The sequence below is a fragment of the Salmo salar genome, chromosome ssa03 (genome assembly GCF_905237065.1).
Source record: "Salmo salar chromosome ssa03, Ssal_v3.1, whole genome shotgun sequence".
Taxonomy (NCBI): Eukaryota; Metazoa; Chordata; class Actinopteri; order Salmoniformes; family Salmonidae; genus Salmo; species Salmo salar.
In genome coordinates, this window is record NC_059444.1 from 72,844,764 (window position 1) to 72,867,174 (window position 22,411).

The window sequence follows — 22,411 nt, forward strand, 5'->3', positions numbered from 1 at the left end:
CTGATTTCCTTATATGAACTGTTACTTAGCAACATTCTTGCATATTTTGTTTATATTTTTGTTCAGTATAGTATAGTCTTTAACTCCCCTGATTACTTGTAGGTTTATATTCCGTTAGTTTGTGCTGTTGGTCTCACTCAGGTGGCTGCTAGCACTGTCATGAAAAGGGGCATGAGGGAATCCCTACAATATTACGTATTTCTAAGTAGTGAGAACGCTTGGGAGCAGGTGTCGGGGTAAGTTCCTTGTTCCTTGTCAATCATTGGCTTATTGGTAAGTAAATCAATCAAACCTTTATTAATGCAATTGCAGACAGAAGTTGACAATGGAAACTTCTGTTTCAGAGTTAGTTCTGCAAAGTAAAAAAGGTCAAAGTTGCTTTAATATACTTGCAGTCAACCCCTAGTGGTGTAACTGCCTACGTCAACACCTTCTACTCATGAGACCAAGCCCATGCATATACAGTTATACAAACTTGCAGGAGAAAACAATAGTCCAGTCTTCTCTAAGGGCTCAGCAGTAATTTTCCATTCACGTGTGGCTTAAAGTGGTATGTCTGACTTCTCTCTTATCTATTTACTCCCTTGCAGGGGTCTATGTCTATGTATCTCTTTTAGGCTTGAGGCGCTTTCTCACAGACACCCTGTTTTAACTGCAATGGCTCACACATCTGCTCAGACCGTTTCGTATAAGAGGCAGAGACTAGAAAAGAACTGTGGAACAGTATTAAACCTTATAATGCATATATTGCTAATCTGTGGTCCAAGACCCTATAAATGTAGTGGGGGAGGGTCTTATAGCCCTTCCCCTTCTATTAATACAACATAAGCATAATCAATTATTATAATACATCAATCATTTGGTGCAGCCCCTATCATGACACCAAGGTGACCCCCATCACAGGCAATGTTGAAAAGTAATCTTTAGACGTTGTACTTTTCTTAAATGTAGTTTTGTAATAGATTAAAACAAGCAGGCAACAAGAAAATTACATTTGAAAAAGGTAACCACAAGTTGTTTTCCCCACAGGCAGGCAGGGGCGCAACGTTCTATCTAATACCGACAATAACTATGTAAAGGACGTGTAATGAATGTGTTGTTAACATGTATTCCATATGTTTCTCCATTTAGTTTATTTTGCAGTTTCCGAGGTCACCATAGTGGACCTAGGCCGTTTTCAGAAAAAATCTTGCATTGTGTCTTTGATAGTATCATATTTACCTTGTAAAAAAAATCTACTTTGAATTAATTAAAATACTTATATTTGGAATTAAACAAATAAATACAAAATACATATTCATATTCAATACAATATTCAATACAGAAAGAGTATGCTTTCCAAGTCTGAGGAGGCTGCAGAGGGGAGGATGGCTCATAATAATGGCTGGAATGGAGCTAATGGAATGGCATCAAACACATACCATTCCGCTCCAGTCCTTACCACAAGCCCATCCTCCCCAATTAAGGTGCCCCCAACCTCCTTGTGTTCCAAGTATGTCTATTGTTTTCTTAAAGAGGGCTGAACTTCCTGATCAAGTCCTGGTTTCAATTCTCCTCATTTGGAAATGAAACTTAACAAGTTTTGGGTCTTGGCGCTCTTTGATGTGGGTGTCTGTTGTGTTTTCCGACGTGGGAAGCATTTGTACTTACACTCTGCCAAAACAGTACACACCCTTTGAGATAACTTGAAACAGTCGAACAAGTTCTTGTGTCTGGAAGAAGCCTAAATTAGCTAGCAAGCTATCCAACTTCTTTGCCGGCTGGTGTGGGACAGTGTCAAAATTGTTGTGACTTTGGATAACCTATCTCTGGGGCTAGTTAGCGACCGTCAATAAATTACACATTGTAAATGGGACAATATTTTCATGTTACACATCTTTAATAGGTGTCTCATGAAATGCTTACATTTCATTCATGTATAGTTGCTTTGAGACATAGGCCATTTTCTACCAGAGAATAGAATAGAAGTTGTTTATTGCCTTCAGTTGCTCTTTAAGTAACGCTACTTCACTAAATTATAATTTCATCAATAGGCATGAAATATAAAATTAACCTTTTCTCTGTCTGAAGTTTAAAATCTGAATGCACTGGCAAATGTTATTTTGAAAGATTTTTTTATTATCGTTTTTAAATTGGCAGTGCATTCAGATTATAAAATTACCTTAATGTATAGCAGGTGAAAGAAAATGGTCAAATGAAGCAGATGCTAAACTACAGGACTGTTTTGCTATCACAGACTGGAACATGTTCCGGGATTCTTCCGATGACATTGAGGAATACACCACATCAGTCACTGGCTTTATCAATAAGTGCATTGAGGACGTCGTCCCCACAGTGACTGTACGTACATAGCCCAACCAGAAGCCATGGATTACAGCAAACATTCGCACTGAGCTAAAGGGTAGAGCTGCCGCTTTCAAGGTGCGGGACTAACCAGGAAGCTTACAAGAAATCCCGCTATGCCCTGCAACGAACCATCAAACAGGCAAAGTGTCAATACAGGGCTAAGATTGAATCATACTACACCTGCTCCAATGCTCGTCGGATGTGGCAGGGCTTGCAAACTATTACAGACTACAAAGGGAAGCACAGCCGCGAGCTGCCCAGTGACACGAGCCTACCAGACGAGCTAAATCACTTCTATGCTCGCTTCGAGGCAAGCAACACTGAGGCATGCATGAGAGCATCAGCTGTTCCGGAAGACTATGTGATCACGCTCTCCGTAGCCGACGTAAGACCTTTAAACAGGTCAACATTCACAAGGCTGCGGGGCCAGACGGATTACCAGGACGTGTGCTCTGGGCATGTGCTGACCAACTGGCAGGTGTCTTCACTGACATTTTCAACATGTCCCTGATTGAGTCTGTAATACCAACATGCTTCAAGCAGAGCACCATAGTCCCTGTGCCCAAGAACACAAAGGCAACCTGCCTAAATGACTACAGACCCGTAGCACTCACGTCCGTAGCCATGAAGTGCTTTGAAAGGCTGGTAATGGCTCACATCAACACCATTATCCCAGAAACCCTAGACCCACTCCAATTTGCATACCTCCCAAACAGATCCACAGATGATGCAATCTCTATTGCACTCCACACTGCCCTTTCCCACCTGGACAAAAGGAACACCTATGTGAGAATGCTATTCATTGACTACAGCTCAGCGTTCAACACCATAGTACCCTCAAAGCTCATCACTAAGCTAAGGAACCTGGGACTAAACACCTCCCTCTGCAACTGGATCCTGGACTTCCTGACAGGCCGCCCCCAGGTGGTGAGGGTAGGTAGTAACACATCTGCCACGCTGATCCTCAACACTGGAGCTCCCCAGTGGTGCGTGCTCAGAGACCTCCTGTACTCCCTGTTCACCCACGACTGCATGGCCAGGCACGACTCCAACACCATCATTAAGTTTGCTGACGACACAACAGTGGTAGGCCTGATCACCGACAACGACGAGACAGCCTACAAGGAGGAGGTCAGAGACCTGGTCGGGTGGTGCCAGAATAACAACCTATCCCTCAACATAACCAAGACTAAGGAGATGATTGTGGACTACAGGAAAAGGAGGACCAAGCACGTCCCCATTCTCATCGATGGGGCTGTGGTGGAGCAGGTGGAGAGCTTCAAATTCCTTGGTGTCCACATCAACAACAAATTAGAATGGTCCAAACACACCAAGACAGTCGTCAAGAGGGCACGACAAAGCCTATTACCCCTCAGGCAACTAAAAAGATTTCGCATGGGTCCTGAGATCCTCAAAAGGTTCTACAGCTGCAACATCGAGAGCATCCTGACCGGTTGCATCACTGCCTGGTACAGCAATTGCTCGGCCTCCGACCGCAAGGCACTTCAGAGGGTAGCGCGTACGGCCCAGTACATCACTGGGGCAAAGCAGCCTGCCATCCAGGACCTCTACACCAGGCGGTGTCAGAGGAAGGCCCTGAAAATTGTCAAAGACCCCAGCCACCCCAGTCATAGACTGTTCTTTCTACTACCGCATGGCAAGCGGTACCGGAGTGCCAAGTCTAGAACAAAAAGGCTTCTCAACAGTTTTTACCCCCAAGCCATAAGACTCCTGAACAGGTAACCAAATGGTTACCCAAACTATTTGCATTGTGTGCCCCCCCCCCCCCCCCCCCACTACTCTCTGTTTATCTTATATGCATAGTCACTTTAACTATACATTCATGTACATACTACCTCAATTGGCCCGACCAACCAGTGCTCCCGCACATTGACTAACTGGGCTATCTGCATTGTGTCCCACCACCTGCCAACCCCTCTTTTTACGCTACTGCTACTCTGTTCATCATATATGCATAGTCACTTTAACCATACCCACATGTACATACTACCTAAATAAGCCTGACTAACCGGTGTCTGTATATAGCCTTGCTACTCTTATTTTCAAATGTCTTTTTACTGTTGTTTTATTTCTCTACTTACACACACACACACACACACACACACACACACACACCTTTTTTTCCGCACTATTGGTTAGAGCCTGTAAGTAAGCATTTCACTGTAAGGTCTACAACTGTTGTATTCAGCGCACGTGACAAATAAACTTTGATTTGATTTGATTCATAAAACTCTAAAATCACATAGAACAAAATCAGACAATATTCTCTGTGTGCATTAATGCATGTTTAAGATGCATGTTTTCTGCACTAGTGCTCTTCAACAAAAACAGATCAAGTCTATGTAGTGATGATGTCTTGTGGAAAATGTATTGCATTTTCATGTATGTATTGCAAAATATGTATAGCAATGTATTGCACTGTGTATTGTTGGAAATAGACTCAAAACAATTCATGAGCAGCTTTCCTAGATCACATACCTATGCCCTTTTATGACTACAATCACATATCTACCCCTTTTTTAAGAGGATGAATATGGCAATGTCCGATAAAGCACCAAACTTTTTATATTGAATCTCCAATGTATTATCTCTTATTTAGAGCTGGGAAGGTTCTCATGTGAATCAGAAGATCATGGGATGGATAAGTGACCCATTTCAGTGTGGAACATGCCTTGTCATCATTTTGACTGAGGAGCTACAGGCTAGCCACAAGTAGTGACAGGTAGGAGGACATAACCATTTTTGAAGAACACGTGCAGGAGGTCATAGTTCAGGGTTTAAGAGTTCAGGGGTCAAGAGTTTGTATGCATACGTGTAATGATAATACTGCTTATGATGGAGCAAACATAGTGAGAATATAAATCTGAGAAAGTCCTCTCACTCCTCCATCCATCCCATGTTATGATGTGTGGTGCATCGGTTTAGCCCAGACAAGGTTCCCTCAGACCAGCAAATCAGGAGTCCTTGGGGCCTGCGAAGGGAAAGGTGTCCACCCATCTCTGTGTGCGGGCCTTGCACTGTTCCCAGTCATAGAGGGGGCGGTACTGGAAGTGGCGCTGGGCCTTGTCTGAACCTACTGTGAAGGAGGTGCTGGCCACAGCGAGTGTGTAGCGATTGAGTAATGGTGTGTAGCTGCACACAGGCTTCAGCACCCAGCGGAGCAGGTCATTCAGGCACGCCACCAACCACAGCACCAATAGCGGCACACGGACCTGGCGGAAGTTGAACCCAGACAGGAACTGCATGTTGAAATCCTCATAACTCTTGTAGGGTGAGTCGTCATAGCAGAAGTAAACTTCCCCTCCAACCCGTTGGGGGTGCTCTCTCAGGGAGCGAGCAGCCAGCAGATGCATCCAAGCCACGTTACCTGAAAAAAAAGGAAACTATGCTGAGAACGTGCATACCACTAGCCTAATCCACTAGGGCTGGAGAACAAGTTAAGTAGCCACCTTGGTACATAACCAAGAGCTCAGTAGAAAATCAGCTAAAAGGATGACTCAAGATCTTGTAGGTGTGGCTAGGTATCAGCACGGGTTTCAGGACTCACCTGCATAGACACGACCATGTTCCGTGTCCTTTGGGACGCCTCGAATGATCCAGCCCCCTGTCCTCACACCCATCTCATAGAAGTCCCTCATCAGCTGGTGCTGCTCACCATAGATCCCTGTGGGACGGAGGGAGCATGTGTACAAGCAGGCCCCTTCATTCACCTGGCCAGAGAGAGGAGAGGAAGGATGTGGTAACAGAGCATTAGAAACTGATGGGAGCGGACGGGAAATGAAAACAGTTTTGAAACCCGGAATCCCAAATATGCAGTTTTAACTCAACATGTTAACAGAAGGGTGGAGTAGACTAACGCACAAGGGAACACTTAAACAGCTTTTTGGCAGAGTGACAGTGAAGTCGAAAAGAATTCTACCATTTATCATAATTCAGAAATATTAGTTTTTCGCGCAGAGTAACAGCAGAAATATGGCCATTGGGCGAAAAAATCTTACATGCAACATAAGCTCCAAAACATTTTTTTCATGGATTACTATAGTTTATTTGTGTTCTGCGGTACCTTTTTGAGCAATTCAGTCAAAGAGAGAGAATAAGTATCTGAATAAGGTCCATGAAGGGATTCCCTATCTGAATCAGGCTATTAATGAGGGTACCATTAAAGGCAACTATCCCCCGGATCTTTCAAAATGTCCATCAAATAAAAGTGTGTGAGTTGGTCTGTGTGTGTTATTACCGCGTCTTTGTATGAGATGTGATGTGTTAATACAAGTACCTTATTGCCGTTGGCCTCCAGCACCAGTTTCTCTGCCTTGGCCTTGCTCCTGGGGTAGGGCATATCATGATAAACATTGTAGACGGTGTCTTCATCACCTCTGTGCATGAGAGAGAGAGAGGGAGACGGTGGGGGGTGTTATTATTTGATGACCTTTGAACAGAATATCACATTCACATGTGGAATGTGGAATGATTCAGTATAATAGCCAGATGACATTGGCAGTTTCATGGTGTTGTTTCTCCTTGCTGGCTGTGCAGGACTCATCCTGTTGTTTCTGTGAATATTTTAGCAAAGTCAGTCATGCATGTAAAGGCTGACAGACATTTTCCCCCGGACACTGTGAGTGCTGATGTGAAAGGAAGAGAATAGCAAACACATCTGCAAATCCACAGTGTGTGTGTGGATTTCCCTCATCCCTCTCTCTCTGTCACTCTAATTCCTTGGTATGACAGAAATGAGTTTAACATCTGAAATGTTAAGAAAAAGATCCGATGACGCTACACAAAAACATCAACGCTCCCAGGACCTGCCAGCCTAAAACAGGTTAAACCAGACAATGCTTTAAGGCTTTGTGTACCTGAGCCTATTACCTAACACAGGGCTGTTATTATGATGTAGTTATTTTTGCCACACAGTTTTCCTGACATCATCACACAGCATTGCAAAGTACATGGGCCTGGCTATGTTCATATTGAACTGGCAATGTGCAGCTTCAATTCAATGGTAAAGATGAATTCTATCCTGTGATGTTCCTCATACCTACTACTGACTGTCATCATCTTTGTCACATATCCACTTATCTTCTTATAGGGACCATATGTGATAAGTACATTCCTAAACACACCTATAATAACACACAATGACATACTGAGTTTACCAAACATTAGGAACACCTTCCTAATATTGAGTTTCACCCCCCACGTTCTCCCTCAGAACAGCCTCAATTTGTCGGGGCATGGGCTCTACAAGGTGTCGAAAGCATTCCACATGGATGCCTGCCCATGTTGATTCCAATGCTTCCCACAGTTGGCTGGATGTCCTTTGGGTGGTGGACCATTCTTGATACACACGGGAAACTGTTGAGTGTGAAAAACTCAACAGCGTTGCAGTTCTTGACACAAACCGGTGCGCCTGGCACCTACTACCATACCCTGTTCAAAGGCACTTCAATCTTTTGTCTTGCCCATTCACCATCTGAATAGCACACATACACAATCCATGTCTCAATCTCAAGGCTTAAAAATCCTTCCCCTTCATCTATACTGATTTATGTGGATTTGACATCAATAAGGGTTCATAGCTTTCACCTGGTCAGTCTGTCGTGGAAAGAGCAGGTGTTCATAATGTTTGTATACTCAGTGTAGAGCATAACATGTCTGCCACATCAGAGAGGCTAGTGCTTTAGTCTGTGTGAGAGAGGGAGGGATGAAGGAAGCGTGCCTTGATGTGGGCTCTGCTTCATATCCATCATCTACTAGACCTTAACGCAACACTATGACTGGAATGCTCTCTCATGTCTCTCTAATAATAATAATATTTATTGTCCCTCTCTATTCCTGTCTCCTATCTACCTCTTTATGTATCTCTCCTCACAGTAAATGTCTCTCGATGGAGAATTAGGGAAGAATTGAGACATACGAGTTCATAGACAAATCAGAAAATAAAATAGTCACATGGCTGATATAATACAGATAAGGGAAATCTCTACCATACGGGCTAGACAAAAGACAGATGGAGGAGAGGTAGTGATTTAGTGGAAAGAGGAAAAAAAGAACAAAAGCCTAAAGGAGAAACAGATATTTGTGAAGTAAAAGTCTACCTGATAAAGGGGTCTCCTTTCACATTGGGGCCGACCACCTCCATGCTGCTGGTGTAGACCAGATACTGAATACCATTCTCCACACAGGCATTGATCACATTCACAGTTCCTGTTAGAGAGACGGAGAGAGGAAGAGAAACATTCTAGAGGCCAATAACTAGAGGTAATCATTGATTTAATTGCAGAAAGAAAGGGCTAGGATGTGGTGCAGTCAACATGAAGTGCGTGCAGAACATCTGGTCAGAGATGTTGGCAGACGATGAGTACACAAGTACCTGGAGGAGGATGTTCTAGGAACTAGCCCCGGATGATAGGTGTTTTCTCAGAGCTCAACACAAACATCCTAGAAGGATTTGAAACATCTGATATACAGTAATTACACTAACTAATACAAACAACTATTCCTGTGAGGACAATGTCACATTCTCCAAGAGACGACGAGCAGAAATATGGGACAGCTACCCAGATCTGGGACAGTGAGACACACACCCACCACAGTAGGCCACCCACCAGACGGGGAATAGATAGAATAACCACAAACTGGAAACAAAGTGTCAGTATTCAATTGGGCTTATATAATGCTTCCAAGGGCTTGCTATTTGAATTTGATGTTGTTAGTTTAATAGAAACCAGTTGACTTGCAGTGGATCACAGAGAACAGCTGATTCCCTTCAATAAGTTGAGTTTGTAGGTAATTCAGTTACATGAAAACCACCTGACAGGCTGGCACTAACCTTATCGTGAGATGTGAAACCTTTTGAGATGAGTCTTTTACAGCCATTTCAATCTCATGACAAGCACACACACAATTTCTATAAACAGGCCTTCTCAGAGACTCACACACATTTACCCACTACATAAATAAATAATGACCTTATTTGTGTATGTCTATGTTTGCTCACTATAAAACCATTGCTGTAGTTGTCATCCTTAACAGACTCAAGGGGCAGTTTTATAGTCAGAATGTTCAGAGGAAAACACCAGGCACTATAGGAAGGGAGAGGCGACAGGCAAACAGGAAAAACGTGGGTTATACCATGAATCACAATAACTTTAGGGAATACTATTTCATGGGTTTTCATGGGTCTTCATAACAGTTCCTGTTGTGGAATTAATTTACAGTCAAGAGAAGCCAACCACCCCTCCTATGTTTGTCTCGTTCTATCATCAATCATCTCGAAGGCAACCATTTCTCCCTCTTCTCTTTTCCGTTCCCCCAACATATTTTCCATTCCCTTCTTCGTAAATCCTCCTGTGTCTTAAGGCTTCCACACATCGCACCGAATGTGGATCTAGTGTTCGTCTGCCCACCGTTCAGCTCGCTGTAGGCGTCTGACTGACCACATTTTTTATGAGATTCTACATGTAAAAAATCGGTGCGTATTCTCAGCCAGTGAATGCTATTGCTGTGTCTGAGCCCTTACCTTGAACATTCACAGCCTGGATGACTGTCTCAGGGACTCTGTGCCAGACATCCACCAGGCTGGCCGTGTGGATGACCAGGTCTGCCCCCTTGGACACCTCCAGGACACTGGAGTAATCTGTGATGTCCCCCTGCGTCACCACCACCTTTACCCGCTCTGACGGGGGAGAGAGGGAGAAAAGTGGAGGGGGGGGGGTTGTAAGATGTTAGATATAGTGTAAAAGAGACTGTTTTCACCGGAATGAAATATCTATAAACTGATCTACAATGCACAATAATACAATTGATCCTAGATTGAGATTGGACAACAAGACATGGACATCATGTACAGAATAATAGCCTAAGAGAAGAATCAGACATATTGTGGTTAGAAGGTCTAGGTACATATGTTGTGTGAGGAGGAACCAAGTCTTTCTATGCATGTTTCCATGGCTATATGAAGTATTCTTTGATTCTTTGACTTGAGTGTTCATTTGTTTCCTCTAAATCAGATCCTACATTGCCTAGCTACCTAACCAAAGCTGGGTCCACTGAGGAACTCTGTCTGTTTCTGGAAAAAATGTAATCTGATGTTGCTATAAAAAGACCCAATCACCCCACCATAATTAACGTCTTCTCATACAAGGTCTTTATGTTTATTGGAACACCAGTAGGTGGGTCACAACAAAATCACGTCCTTCACAAATGTGTCTTTTGAGAGCTGTTTGTTCCGTCTTTCCTTCTTGGAATGATAAGATGGAAAAGAAGCTGCCCTTATTCTCAGTTTGCTGTCCCTGGCTTGGCTTATCTAGATCATGGCCTTGAAATATATCTAAGGACCATAAAGCCAGGACGGGGCTGGAGTCCAAGTAACCACAGGAATGGTCCCGACTCATAAAAAAACACACTCTTGCCTTGAAGTCACACTACTGCAGCTGTCTCTTTTAGCTCTGCCTCAGTGGCTTGGTTAAGTAGCAAATCAAATCAAATTGTATTTGTCACATGCGCCGAATACAACAGGTGTAGGTAGACCTTACAGTGAAATGCTTACTTACGAGCCCCTAACCGACAGTGCAGTTTAAAAAAAATATGAATAAGAGAAAAGCAACAAGTAATTAAAGAGGAGCAGTAAAAACATATATAACAATATATACAGGGGGGTGCCGGTACAGAGTCAATGTGCGGGGGCACCGGTCAGTTGAGGTAGTATGTAGATGTAGGTGGAGTTAATTAAAGTGACTATGCATAGATGACAACAGAGAGTGGCAGTGGTGTGGAGAGGGGGGGGGGTTGCAATGTCTGAGTAGCCATTTGACTAGATGTTCAGGAGTTTTATGGCTTGGGGGTAGAAACTGTTTAGAAGTCTCTTGGACCTAGACTTGGCTCTCCGGTACAGCTTGCCATGTGGTAGTAGAGAGAACAGTCTATGACTGGGGTGGCTGGAGTCTGACAATTTTAGGGCCTTCCTCTGACACCGCCTGCTATAGATGTCCTGGATGGCAGGAAGCTTGGCCCCAGTGATGTTCTGGGCCGTTCGCACTATCCTCAGTAGCGTCTTGCGGTCGGGGGCCGAGCAGTTGCCATACCGGGCAGTGATGCAACCAGGCAGAATGCTCTCGATGGTGCAGCTGTAGAACCTTTTAAGGATCTGACATTATTTGTTGACTTCCATTGAACCAAACCAAAGCTAGGTTCTGTAATTACCCAGTAACTACAGCAACTGTAATTGAAGTAATTACAGGAAGTGAAAGCTTCAGTCAACCTTGTCCTCTGAAGTTTACAAGCCCCTCTCTTACTAGGCTACTGTAACTACATGAGATGCAGCAGCGGTTCACATGCTACGCAACATATACACCAATAACCAAGTTAAATTCTTGGTTTGTTTTGGTTATCGGTTTAGTCACTCATACCCTTCTCTGTGAAAAAATATGTATGCTTCATATCTAAAAAGAACCTACAGAACGTAAATACTTCAGAAACATTTCAAGCAAAGGCTCAAAGTTAAGTTGCAAATCTCATTCAATCACAGCATCTTGGTCTTTTCAGTTCACTGTTACAGCGAGATTAGAACTAGACTATGAGCTCTGATTACATAAAGTGTACTATAGGCCTCCCCCTGGCTGGGCTATATGAATACTACCAGCCACCAGGCTTTGTGCACGCCTTGGAATAGCCTACATCCCTCAAACTCAAGTCGGGGCCTCGAAGCCAGCTCCACTGCGGTTTTTCAATGTTCCCTTCTAATCAGTGACTGATTTAGACCTTGGTCAAGAGGTGGGTGCAATTATTAATCAGGTAGAGCAGAAAACCAGCAAACTCCAGACATAGTAGGAGGTGAATACCACTGGCTTACATAATGAATGGTAATGAATGAATGGTAAATCATTTTTTCCATTTTTCCTCAGCCCTTACATCTCCTCTACTTGAAAAGCACATTCTCACCAGGGGAGAAATATATATGTTTGGTATTTAAGAGAAAACAAGGTGTTCTAATATTACCTGGATGTAGCCTACGGCAATATAGGAGGTTAAAGACTAACAATGTAAGCCTATATGGGCGATTTCATTTGTAATCAATGCCATATATTTAGCTCATCAGTCATACACATCTATGGAGTGATCTTCTATCACTGAGTTTGGAGGAAGGCTCTGTCCAACAAACCTGTCAGTCTGTGATGAGCGCAGCCTTCCCCACATACCACCCTGCCTTTCCGATTCATATTCCACACAAACTGAAAAGTCACACAAGGTGACAGGGTGCAGGTGGAGATTCCTGTTATGACAGTGACATGTCACAGGTTACGGGAAATTACATAGGCCAGCTGCAGTGTTCAAGAATAGGAAATGGAATTAGGAGGGGTGTGGGCAATCTGTGTCCATGACCCCATCATGTTATGACGTTGTTCATGCAGACCGATGCAGTCAAATCAAATCAAACACATTTATAAAGAGCTTTTTACATCAGCAGATGTCACAAAGTGCTTATACAGAAACCCAGCCTAAAACCCCAAACCGCAAGCAATTCAGATGTAGAAGTGACCTCAGCGGAGTGCACTTATGTGTTGTTTACTATCCTAACATTTCCCTTTCAGTGACATTCGCTAACTCTCATCTCTGTCACACTCTAGTATGTATCTGACTTTCAGCTTTCCCATCTCTCCCTCTCAGTCCATCTACCTACTGCCCACCCTCCACCTCTATCCCATATATGGCTCTGTTTCTGTAGTGAAGACTGACAATGGAATAAAAGTTTGTACAAAGTTAGATAATTAAAAATGTGCATGTTCTTATGCCTGAGAATATAAGAGTAAGAAAGGTGTAAGCCAAAAATAAAGGGTGTCAGAAAATAGTTTCCATGGAATACAGCTGATATCCAGAATCTATTTGATTGGGTATGTATGTGGGTAAAGGTCTGTGATGCTAGTCTAGGTTCTCTCACTTTCAGTCATTTCAATGTGCTAAGGTAGATAAAGACCCTAACTGTTTCACTGAGGAGTTGACACCCCACCTCTTCTCAGTGAATAAACCCCAGGACATTCATGATTAGAGGTCTTGCCCACTTGAGCCTCTATATCTTGCTAGGAGTAGCTTAGCCCAATAATCATTGTCACCATGAATAAGGGTTAAGAGTAACTTAACTTTCATGTTTAAAACGCCACTAGTCCCACAGCTGCAAATCATTCTGGACATTTATGAGCCGTTTTCAACTCAGCAGCCTCGTGTGGTGTTTGGTTATGCCAATAAAATATGCATAAAACATTATTAGACAAGAAAACTACAAATAGGGTTTGAGCATGTCAGTGAACTGCCAGACATTTACAATTTATGTTTCAAGAATATATTTTTGTTTTACCTGTGCTGTGGCCATTTAGACTAGAGTCGATGTGTTTGTCAAAAAGTCGAATTTCCGTTACCGCATCCTCTTTCTCCAAAAGGACCTGTAACAGGTGTTGTCCGAGGAACCCACAGCCCCCGGTGACGAGATAAACCAGGCCCCGTTCTTTAGTCAACATTCTTCACTGTTGCTACTATCAACGCGTATTGTTTGGTTGATGAGCTACTGAGTCGTCCTTGTTGATCTTCTACAACTCCTTCTGCGTTCTAAAAGAGCGGAGATAAACAACGAGAGAGAACGAAATGAAAAAAGACAGGGAGAGGTTGAGGTGCGTTCAGTCCTCTTAAACGTTTGCTACGTTGAACAACGGTTTGTTCTGAACGACACGTTCCCCCAAAAGGTTCTTGTACGTTCTTGAATAGACTACCGTTTAGTAGATGTGGCGAGGTGTGGCTGGAAGCAATGAGTGCCGTGTTTTAAAGGGAAGTGGTCATGCTGACAGTATTCCCCAACCTTCCTCGTTCCCCAACCCTGGTCGTTCAGAACAGCACCGTTTCCGTTCAATTGAACGTTCCAGAACGTAAAAACGTACTGAACGCAGCCCTGATCGGTTTGTACACAGCGATCGTAAACTGCTCCGCTTCACTGGACTTAATTGATGACCTTCGACTTAGTGTTTGTTCTATCATCAAAGAAAGTCAAAGATCACTATGCAAAATGAACTCGATTGGTCTTCTCGTTTAAATGTAGCTTACTGTAGATAGGCTATATGCCACCATGATTAGATTAGAGTTTATTAGTCACATGCACAGGGTTGCAGATGTAATTGCAGGGTACAGCTCCGACAGTGCAGGTCAAAGGGAAGTGATTGAAACATTACACCAAAAAAATATATACACATATTTCCATCTGTAACAGTGATACATGTTTGTTGACGGGGGAAATGTCCATAGAGGGAGCAAATAGCTGACTAGTGGTGGCTATTCAGCACCACTATGGTCCGGTGGTAGAAGCTATTGGCCAGTCTGTCAGTTTTTGCCATTATGCTCCTATACTGTCCCCGTCTGAGTGATGGAAGCGAGGAGAACAGGCCGTGGCTCGGGTGGCTGAGGTTCCTGATTATCTTCTTGCCCTTCCTGTGACACCTGGTGTTGTAGGTGTCCTGGAGGGCAGGCAGTGTGCACCCGAACGTACCACACTCTGTAGTGCCTTACCGTCAGCAGCGGTGGAGTTTCCATACCAGGCTGTGATGCAGCCCGACATTATGCTCTCGATTGTGCTCCTGTATAACACTGCTGCAGGCTGTCGCCTTGAAATTCTACTGTATCCTACACACCGCCCACGCAAGTTCACATCCCACACAAAAAAAAACTACATGAAGGCAACATCTATGTAGAGCACTGAATGATTTATTTATTGTGTAGGCTATATGACAGAGGGAATCTGGTTTGGGGACTAGAACAGTCATAATCAGTACGGACCTGCTATGTTCACTAGAAATATATTATTCACTGTCAGCAGTGGCGTGTATTCATGGACGCCAAGGGAAGCCAGGCTTTCCCAAATATTTAACCAATAAAATAAAATCTAAAATAATGTATCTTTCATCTCTGTGTTTTCATAAATGTACGTCAATTCGCAAGTAGCTGAATCTCACCGGAGAAATCAACCCGAGCGAGGGCAACAGCGTCCCTCTGTCTCAGAATGTGTAGCCCATGTATCTGATGCTGTCCGGACCAAATGACTATTACATGTTGCCGCCATAGCATTTGATTGATTGATTGATTCCAGCAAGCATTTGGCCTCCCTTGATAAAAAAAATAAATACATAATATTAAATAATAATAATTAGCCAATCAGCATTGAGCTGAGCTCAACTGTGGGTTGTCCTGGTGCCACAAAACGCCCCCCAAGGGAGGCCAGTTTGGATTTGGCTTCAGACCATTCAAATAACTTTCTAAGCAAAACGTCATTTTCTGGGCTGCTTGTGTTGATGCCCTGCAGTAACAAGCTTGCGAAATCCGCCCCTTTCCTAAGCCATGGATGGAGAAGGGATTTGGACTTTTACTTAATTCTCTGCACAGGCCAATGTTCATGACATCGATTCTAATCTAACCATAAATGAATATGTTGTGCCACTGGCCTGAGACGATTGAAGTTCAATATGTAGCCGAGTAGGCTCACAGTAACTAACTAGCTAGCTAACTTAGCTGGTTCATTGTTGCCCATGCTAGGTAGTTAGGCTAGCAAGCATTTTAGCTAGGTATCCTATAACAACAAAAAACTAAAAGTTTATGACAGAGTCATAGACCGATTTCCCAACATGAAATAGAGGAGGATGGCATTAGCGTTCAACTAGCCTACAAGTAGGGTGAGTTAACAACATGTTTTGCTTTACTTACACACATGCACACACACACACAGAGAAATCAGTACCATGGACAGGCACATGATATTTAACAACATCGATTGAACTAAATTGTTTTTGGTATCTTTTAAGTTTTTCAGTCTATTAAACTAAGCATATATAGCCTTGTTGATTTTATGATGTTTAAATGTTTAAGTTGAATTGGTGCTGGAATGGCGGAGGCAGTGCTCCTGTTGACTTTGTTCTGACTTGCAGTAACTCTGTGGTTGTAAATCAGTAGTTTGTTTATTTAGTAAACTGTCAAACATTAACTTGCTTGAGATAACAGTTTGTTACATGCGATATTTGCATTGTGGACTTCACACAGATGTGGCTCTCCGGTTTTGTGATGAAACAAACAGTATGTGTAGTTGAATTTATTCCGCAACTGTGTGACTGTTGTCTTCTAGCTGTCACGGCCTTATTGTGTATAACCATGGTGTATGAACTAATGGCTATAGAGTAAACAACACAATTGTCACAACAGGTTGTAATATTGTTTTTTTACTGGCTTGGCTTGCTCAATGATTTTAACCACGGAACTGTTCTACCTGTCAGTCTGGGGCAATGAAGCAGACAGCCCCAGTGGTCTGAAAAAGTCTTACTTCCTTTAATTCTTTCTCTCTGACTGGACTGGATTGAATATCATGTCAAATGTCAGAAGCCTTATTGTTCTCCTGTTTTAACAACATGGCCATTCATCCAACATCTCTCTGTGTCCAATAATAGCCTTCTTGAACAGCCCTGTAAGTCATGCACACAGCAACATTTGAATGGACAACATATTGTGAAACAGATATTGTACTAGCGTACACCTACATGGAAAGTGACACACAAGGTATTGTATTTCCATTCCTTGCAAATTTCCAGAGAGTCACATGATTCACAGACAAGTTACCTATAGTCTCAGCTACAGACTGCAAAACATTGTCATTGCCAGGTTAAATGAGAGCATATTACTCACAGCGCTGAATCAGGCAGTATTTACTGGTTAAACAGCCTCGTTATACCCATCCTGAACTTTAAGTTACCATTGACCATCCGCTAAACAGTCTCACTGATTTGGTTGAATGTGGACTATAACTGATTTTGACAGTCTAGATCAACTATCAAAGAAGATTGCAAATTATTGTTTTAAAATGCATGTCACAAAGTGCCCCCAAAAGAACAGACCAAGCTTGTAAGTGTCCTAGGTCGGGAGAATCCTCACAGCCTCATCGCTATAATTTTGAAGGCTACTACATGCTTGAAAACAAAGTGAAACAGATGCAATTTCAGTAAATCATTTACCCATAATGTTTGGATTATGCTCATTCAATGAGGTATGTCCAAAATGGATGAATGACTCAGTGAGCATAGCCTTGCTATTGAGAAAGGTCGCCGTAGGCAGACATGGCTCTCAAGAGAAGACAGGCTATGTGCACACAGCCCACAAAATGAGGTGGAAACTGAGCTGCACTTCCTAACCTCCTGCCAAATGTATGACCATATTAGAGACACATATTTCCCTCAGATTACACAGACCCACAAAGAAATCCAAAACAAATCTAATTTTGATAAACATATCTACTGGGTGAAATTTCAGTGTGCCATCACAGCAGCAAGATTTGTGACCTGTTGCCACAAGAAAAGGGCAACTAGTGAAGAACAAACACCATTGTAAATACAACCCATATTTATGCTTATTTATTTTCCCTTGTGTACTTTAACCATGTGTACATTGTTACAACACTGTATATATACATAATATGACATTTGTAATGTCTTTATTCTTTTGAAACTTCTGTATGTGTAATGTTTACTGTACATTTTTATTGTTTATTTCACTTTTGTATATTATCTACCTCACTTGCTTTGGCAATATTAACACATGTTTCCCATGCCAATAAAGCCCCTTAAATTGGATTGAATGATAAACATTCAATAAATAACTTCGAAAATGTCCTATTTAGGGTTTTACAACTTGGTTTCACCTAGTTTTGTAAATTATTTTACAACATGCAACTTTGCATAATAATATATTGGTTATCATGAGTGAGTTCAATCACCCTTGTTATAGAAGCAGAGTTCATGAAGTTAAAAAATAACAAAACCAGCTCAGAAAATGCATACTTCTTCGCCACATAATGGTCTAAGTGTCTGTTAACCCAGTTCCATACAAGGTCACGTCTTCCTTATTTGTGTTTCCTCCTCCTCTGACACTACACTTTGCAATCCACTTGGCTTCATTTAGAAAGCACCACGATTTCTCCATCTCTATCACTCTCACACACACAGGAAACACTCCGTTTTTCAGGTGGAACTTGACTGACAAACGTACCTTCTGTTGTATCCTCTCTATGCACGAGGGCATTGCCGTTTCCGGCAAGCCTGCAAGTTCCTGTAAGACATTGTGTGCGTTCCACTATGCACACTCACCCTAATGACATACAGTATAGTACCACAGGGTAGGAGAAGACGATATCAAAAAGACCACTATGTATTACAAAATCGCTTGACGACCCTATATGGATAATATTCTACTACGGTCTGCTACTTCCCCCTGAAAGCTAGATTGCAGACGACTAAGAAAACGGAAATCTAATATCCCATAACTATTTGCAACAATGGGACGTCGCTAGTCCAATTCATTATTTTATTTTCGAAAGCTGCCACATGCAATTATTACGTTGTCATAACTTGTATCTTTTCAAACTAGCCTGAACGTGTCTTAACATTCATTGTAAGACAATCTTATCTCTGTGTTAGTAAAATCACTCTGGAGTGCCAGAGTGCGCTCTGGGCGTTCGTAAATTCAGTGTGTTGTCTGATTGTCCGTTTGTATATTCGGAGCGGTCAGAGAGGAGTAGGGTTGGTCCGAGCGGTCTGACCTCACAACCGCAGTCAATCATCTAAGCTAATTGGCTAAAATTGGCTAGCTACTTCCAGACAGAAATGAGAGAACCTCAGTCTGACCATTTTACTCGCCCTAGCAGAGCTGCTTAGGCTATTTTCATGTTATCAAGAGCATTGGTGACTAACTGTGCTGCTGGCAACAATTGAATGACGTTTTTTTTGCCGACGTTTATTTTGTTTTTTATTATTTTTATTATTCAAAATCAACAATTTACATTCTTACATCATACAAAACAGAACGCAGGTATTAACGAGAAACTACTGAAATAAACAAAAATAATAATAAACAATTCTAGTGCAATTGTAATCACTCTGAAAAAAATCTTATTGTAATGATTTAGGAAAATATTATTCTTGTTATTATTCACTAGGGTTAATGTTTTAATAAAATAGTTAAATTCAATAAAAAAAGTGTAATTTTGGTATAGAATTTTGGAATTTTTGTTTGTGTATAAAATATTTGGCAACAAGAATAAAAAAATCACAATCATTTCAATGGTCTTGTTATCATTGCAATAGTAACATATATCTTTCATGTCAAAAATATGGGTATTGTTCATAATGGTAAATAAGTATTTTGCAAGGTTTTCCCAAAATTCTGACACAAATTTACATTCAAAGAACAAGTGAGACAGATTCTCACCTTCTTTTTCACAGAAAACGCAGATATCATCAATAGCCACAAATGTGGATATCATAGAATTACATGGATATATCTTATGTAAAAAAATGTAAGTGCCCTTCCTTAACTTTGTTTGGTATACAATATTTGTAAGGCCATAAACATGTATTTTTCCAGATAATGTCAGGAATAAGCATGTTCCAGGAAAATGTTCCTCTCGGTGTAAGTTGGTTTTGTGAATGAAGAACTTGTCTTATATATTTATTACAACAAGATTTCTCAAGTAAGCCCACACCTTCCAATCTGAGTTCTGGATAAACTTTGTGATCATTACCAAAACTAAGATGAGTATTCATTAGTGTAGTTAGACCACTGGGAACAGCTTTGATCACAGAAATAAACTCTCTGAAAGGTATTGGAAACTCTTTCACTGTTATAAATTGTTCATATGTGAGAATATTACCCTTGTGGTCGAAAACATCAAGAACAAAGTCAATATTCCTCTCATGCCAGCTGGGGTAGAACAATGACTTATTCCTTACAGTTATGTCTGAATTATTCCACAAAAGAGCTTTATGTGGGGAAAAATAGTGCAGGAAACATATTTTCCAGGCCATTAAAGCTTGTTGGTGAAACCTAGCCAATTTAGCAGGTAATCTTTGAGGAATATAATTACATTTCAGTAAAAATTGAAGACCTCCCAACTTATTAAACACATTATTTGGAATGAAATACCATATTGAATCAGTATTGATCAAACATCTTTTCAATCAGTTGATCTTGAAAGTGTTATTTATGTCAACAAAATCCAACACTTCCAGACCTCCTTCAGCTCTTTTATAAGAAAATACCTACTTTTAGCTTGTGAGACTTATTTTTCCAGATGAAGATAATGAGGGGTACACAAAACGAGACAGTCCCTCTGCCTTGGACAGAAGTACTCTCCCAAGTATAGAAAGATCTCTTTGTAGCCAATTATTAAATATATTTTGGGCTTTCTTAATTTTAGGAGAGAAATTAAAATGTCTGACTAAGTGTTTTTTTGACAGATGTATTCCTAATATTTAACACAGTCCTTCACAGAAATATTTTCTATTTCTTTATCATCAGAGTCAAATAAACATAAGATTTCACATTTAGAAACATTCAGTTTTAATCCTGATGCAATAGAAAATGCAGTTATAGCATTAAGGGCATGGGCGACATGGTCTTTGTCTCTTACAAAAAGAGTAGTATCATCAGCCAGTTGGGAAATGTTGATTTCTTTGTTAGAAATGGTTAAGCCATACACATTTGCATTATTCAGAATATCTAGAGATAGAAGTTCCACAACCAAAATGAATAAAAATTGGGCATCCCTGTCGTACACTTCCGTTGATACTGAATCTTTTGGAAGTATTAAGGTTTAGTAACACAGAACTATTTATATCTTTGTAAAACATGCAAATTACTTTGATAAAATGTTCACCGAATCCAAAAAGTTTAAGAGACCTAAAGAGAAATTAATGTTCAATTGGGTCAAAGGCTTTACAGAAGTCCAGAAATAAGACAACCGCATCTGAGTCAATTTCATCTGAATATTCTATAAGGTCCAAGACTAAACGAATGTTAGAGCTTATGTGACGGCCCTTCATAAATCCTGTTTGAGTCTCATTTATAATGCAATCTATTCCTTTCTTTAAACTTTTGGCATAAACCAGAGCAATCAATTTGTAATCAATATTTAATAAAGAAATTGGTCTCCAATTGTCAATGAGACAAGGGTCTTTATCGGGCTTCGGAATCAATGAAATAAGGCCTTGTTTCATAGTGGAGACCATTTCTCCACTTTTAACGCAATCTTGAAACATATTAAAAATCGGGTCTTCTAGTAACTCCCCAAACTGTCTACAGAATTCAACTGACAGGCCATCAGGACCAGGGGATTTCCCTTTTTTCATTGAATTCAGAGCCTCTTTAATTTCTACAATTGTCACAGGTCAATTGCAAACTGAGTGGAAATCATCCTCAATTACAGGGACATAATTCTGAATGTGGCAAATGTAGCTTTCACAACCATCTTCCTGAAATTGAGAGCTGTAAAGGTTTTCATAAAAGGAATTGACAAATGATGATATTGTAATGGGATCTTTGCATAAAACATTGTTAATTTTGAGTGCAGTTATAGATTTTCTTTTGTAGTTTCTCTTTTCAAGTGCAAAAAAGTAACTAGTGTTTCTTTCCCACTCGTCAATCCATTTTGCTCTTGACCTTACAAAGGCACCCTTTGCCAGATCCGTGTAAAGCTGTTCTAATTCTAGTTGTAAAGACTTGGATACAGACTCCTCTTCTTCAGATAGATTGTCTTTCTTTAGAAAACTGTCAAGTTTGCTCATCATCTCTTTTTCTCTAAGGTTCTTTAATTGTATCAGCTCTTCGGCGCGTTTAATGGCTACCACTCTGACTTTATATTCAAACAATTCCCATCTACTTCCATGACCCAAGTCTTTTAATGCAAAAATATATTTAGCTTACGATTTGATGTTTTCAATGAGAGTAGTATCTTTAAGAAGTGTTTGTTTAATTTCCAATATTTCTAATATACCTTTTGGTTTTTTAGTAGCTTGTAAATTCAGGGAAATCAAGTGATGATCAGAAAAGGGGGCCAGCTGATTATCTACATCTATAACAAATTGTAACAAAAAGGGTGAAATCAGGAATAAATCTATTCTAGATTTACGTTACATAGTTTTGTTGGTCCAGGTATAACCCCTTGCATCTGGATTGAAATAACGCCAGGCATCCT

General features: G+C 41.2%; 1 protein-coding gene and 1 long non-coding RNA gene across 2 annotated transcripts; both read right to left on the minus strand.

Annotated features, from left to right (window-relative positions):
* Positions 1–270: 270 nt before the first annotated feature.
* Positions 271–2,467, minus strand: LOC123741700 (uncharacterized). Its single transcript, XR_006769226.1, has 2 exons — positions 2,162–2,467; positions 271–2,078 (listed from the first exon to the last, which is right to left on the minus strand). It is a non-coding gene; the product is annotated as an uncharacterized lncRNA (long non-coding RNA).
* A 2,063-nt stretch (positions 2,468–4,530) lies between these two features.
* Positions 4,531–14,174, minus strand: LOC106601564 (hydroxy-delta-5-steroid dehydrogenase, 3 beta- and steroid delta-isomerase). The gene is made up of 6 exons (XM_014193874.2): positions 13,721–14,174; positions 9,890–10,045; positions 8,466–8,574; positions 6,644–6,743; positions 5,915–6,077; positions 4,531–5,734 (listed from the first exon to the last, which is right to left on the minus strand). Exons 1-6 carry the CDS (start codon positions 13,878–13,880, stop codon positions 5,322–5,324), a joined length of 1,101 nt encoding a protein of 366 aa, XP_014049349.1. The 5' UTR covers positions 13,881–14,174; the 3' UTR covers positions 4,531–5,321.
* Between the last annotated feature and the right edge of the window lie 8,237 nt (positions 14,175–22,411).

Excerpts from the sequence above, each read along its gene's own strand:
- LOC106601564 (XM_014193874.2), bottom strand. The coding sequence starts at position 13,880 with ATGTTGACTAAAGAACGGGGCCTGGTTTATCTCGTCACCGGGGGCTGT. Across the intron at positions 8,575-9,889 it reads CCAGGCTGTGAATGTTCAAG|GAACTGTGAATGTGATCAAT; the intron begins GTAAGGGCTCAG and ends TCTCTCTAACAG. Across the intron at positions 6,744-8,465 it reads AAAGGAGACCCCTTTATCAG|AGGTGATGAAGACACCGTCT; the intron begins GTAGACTTTTAC and ends TCTCATGCACAG.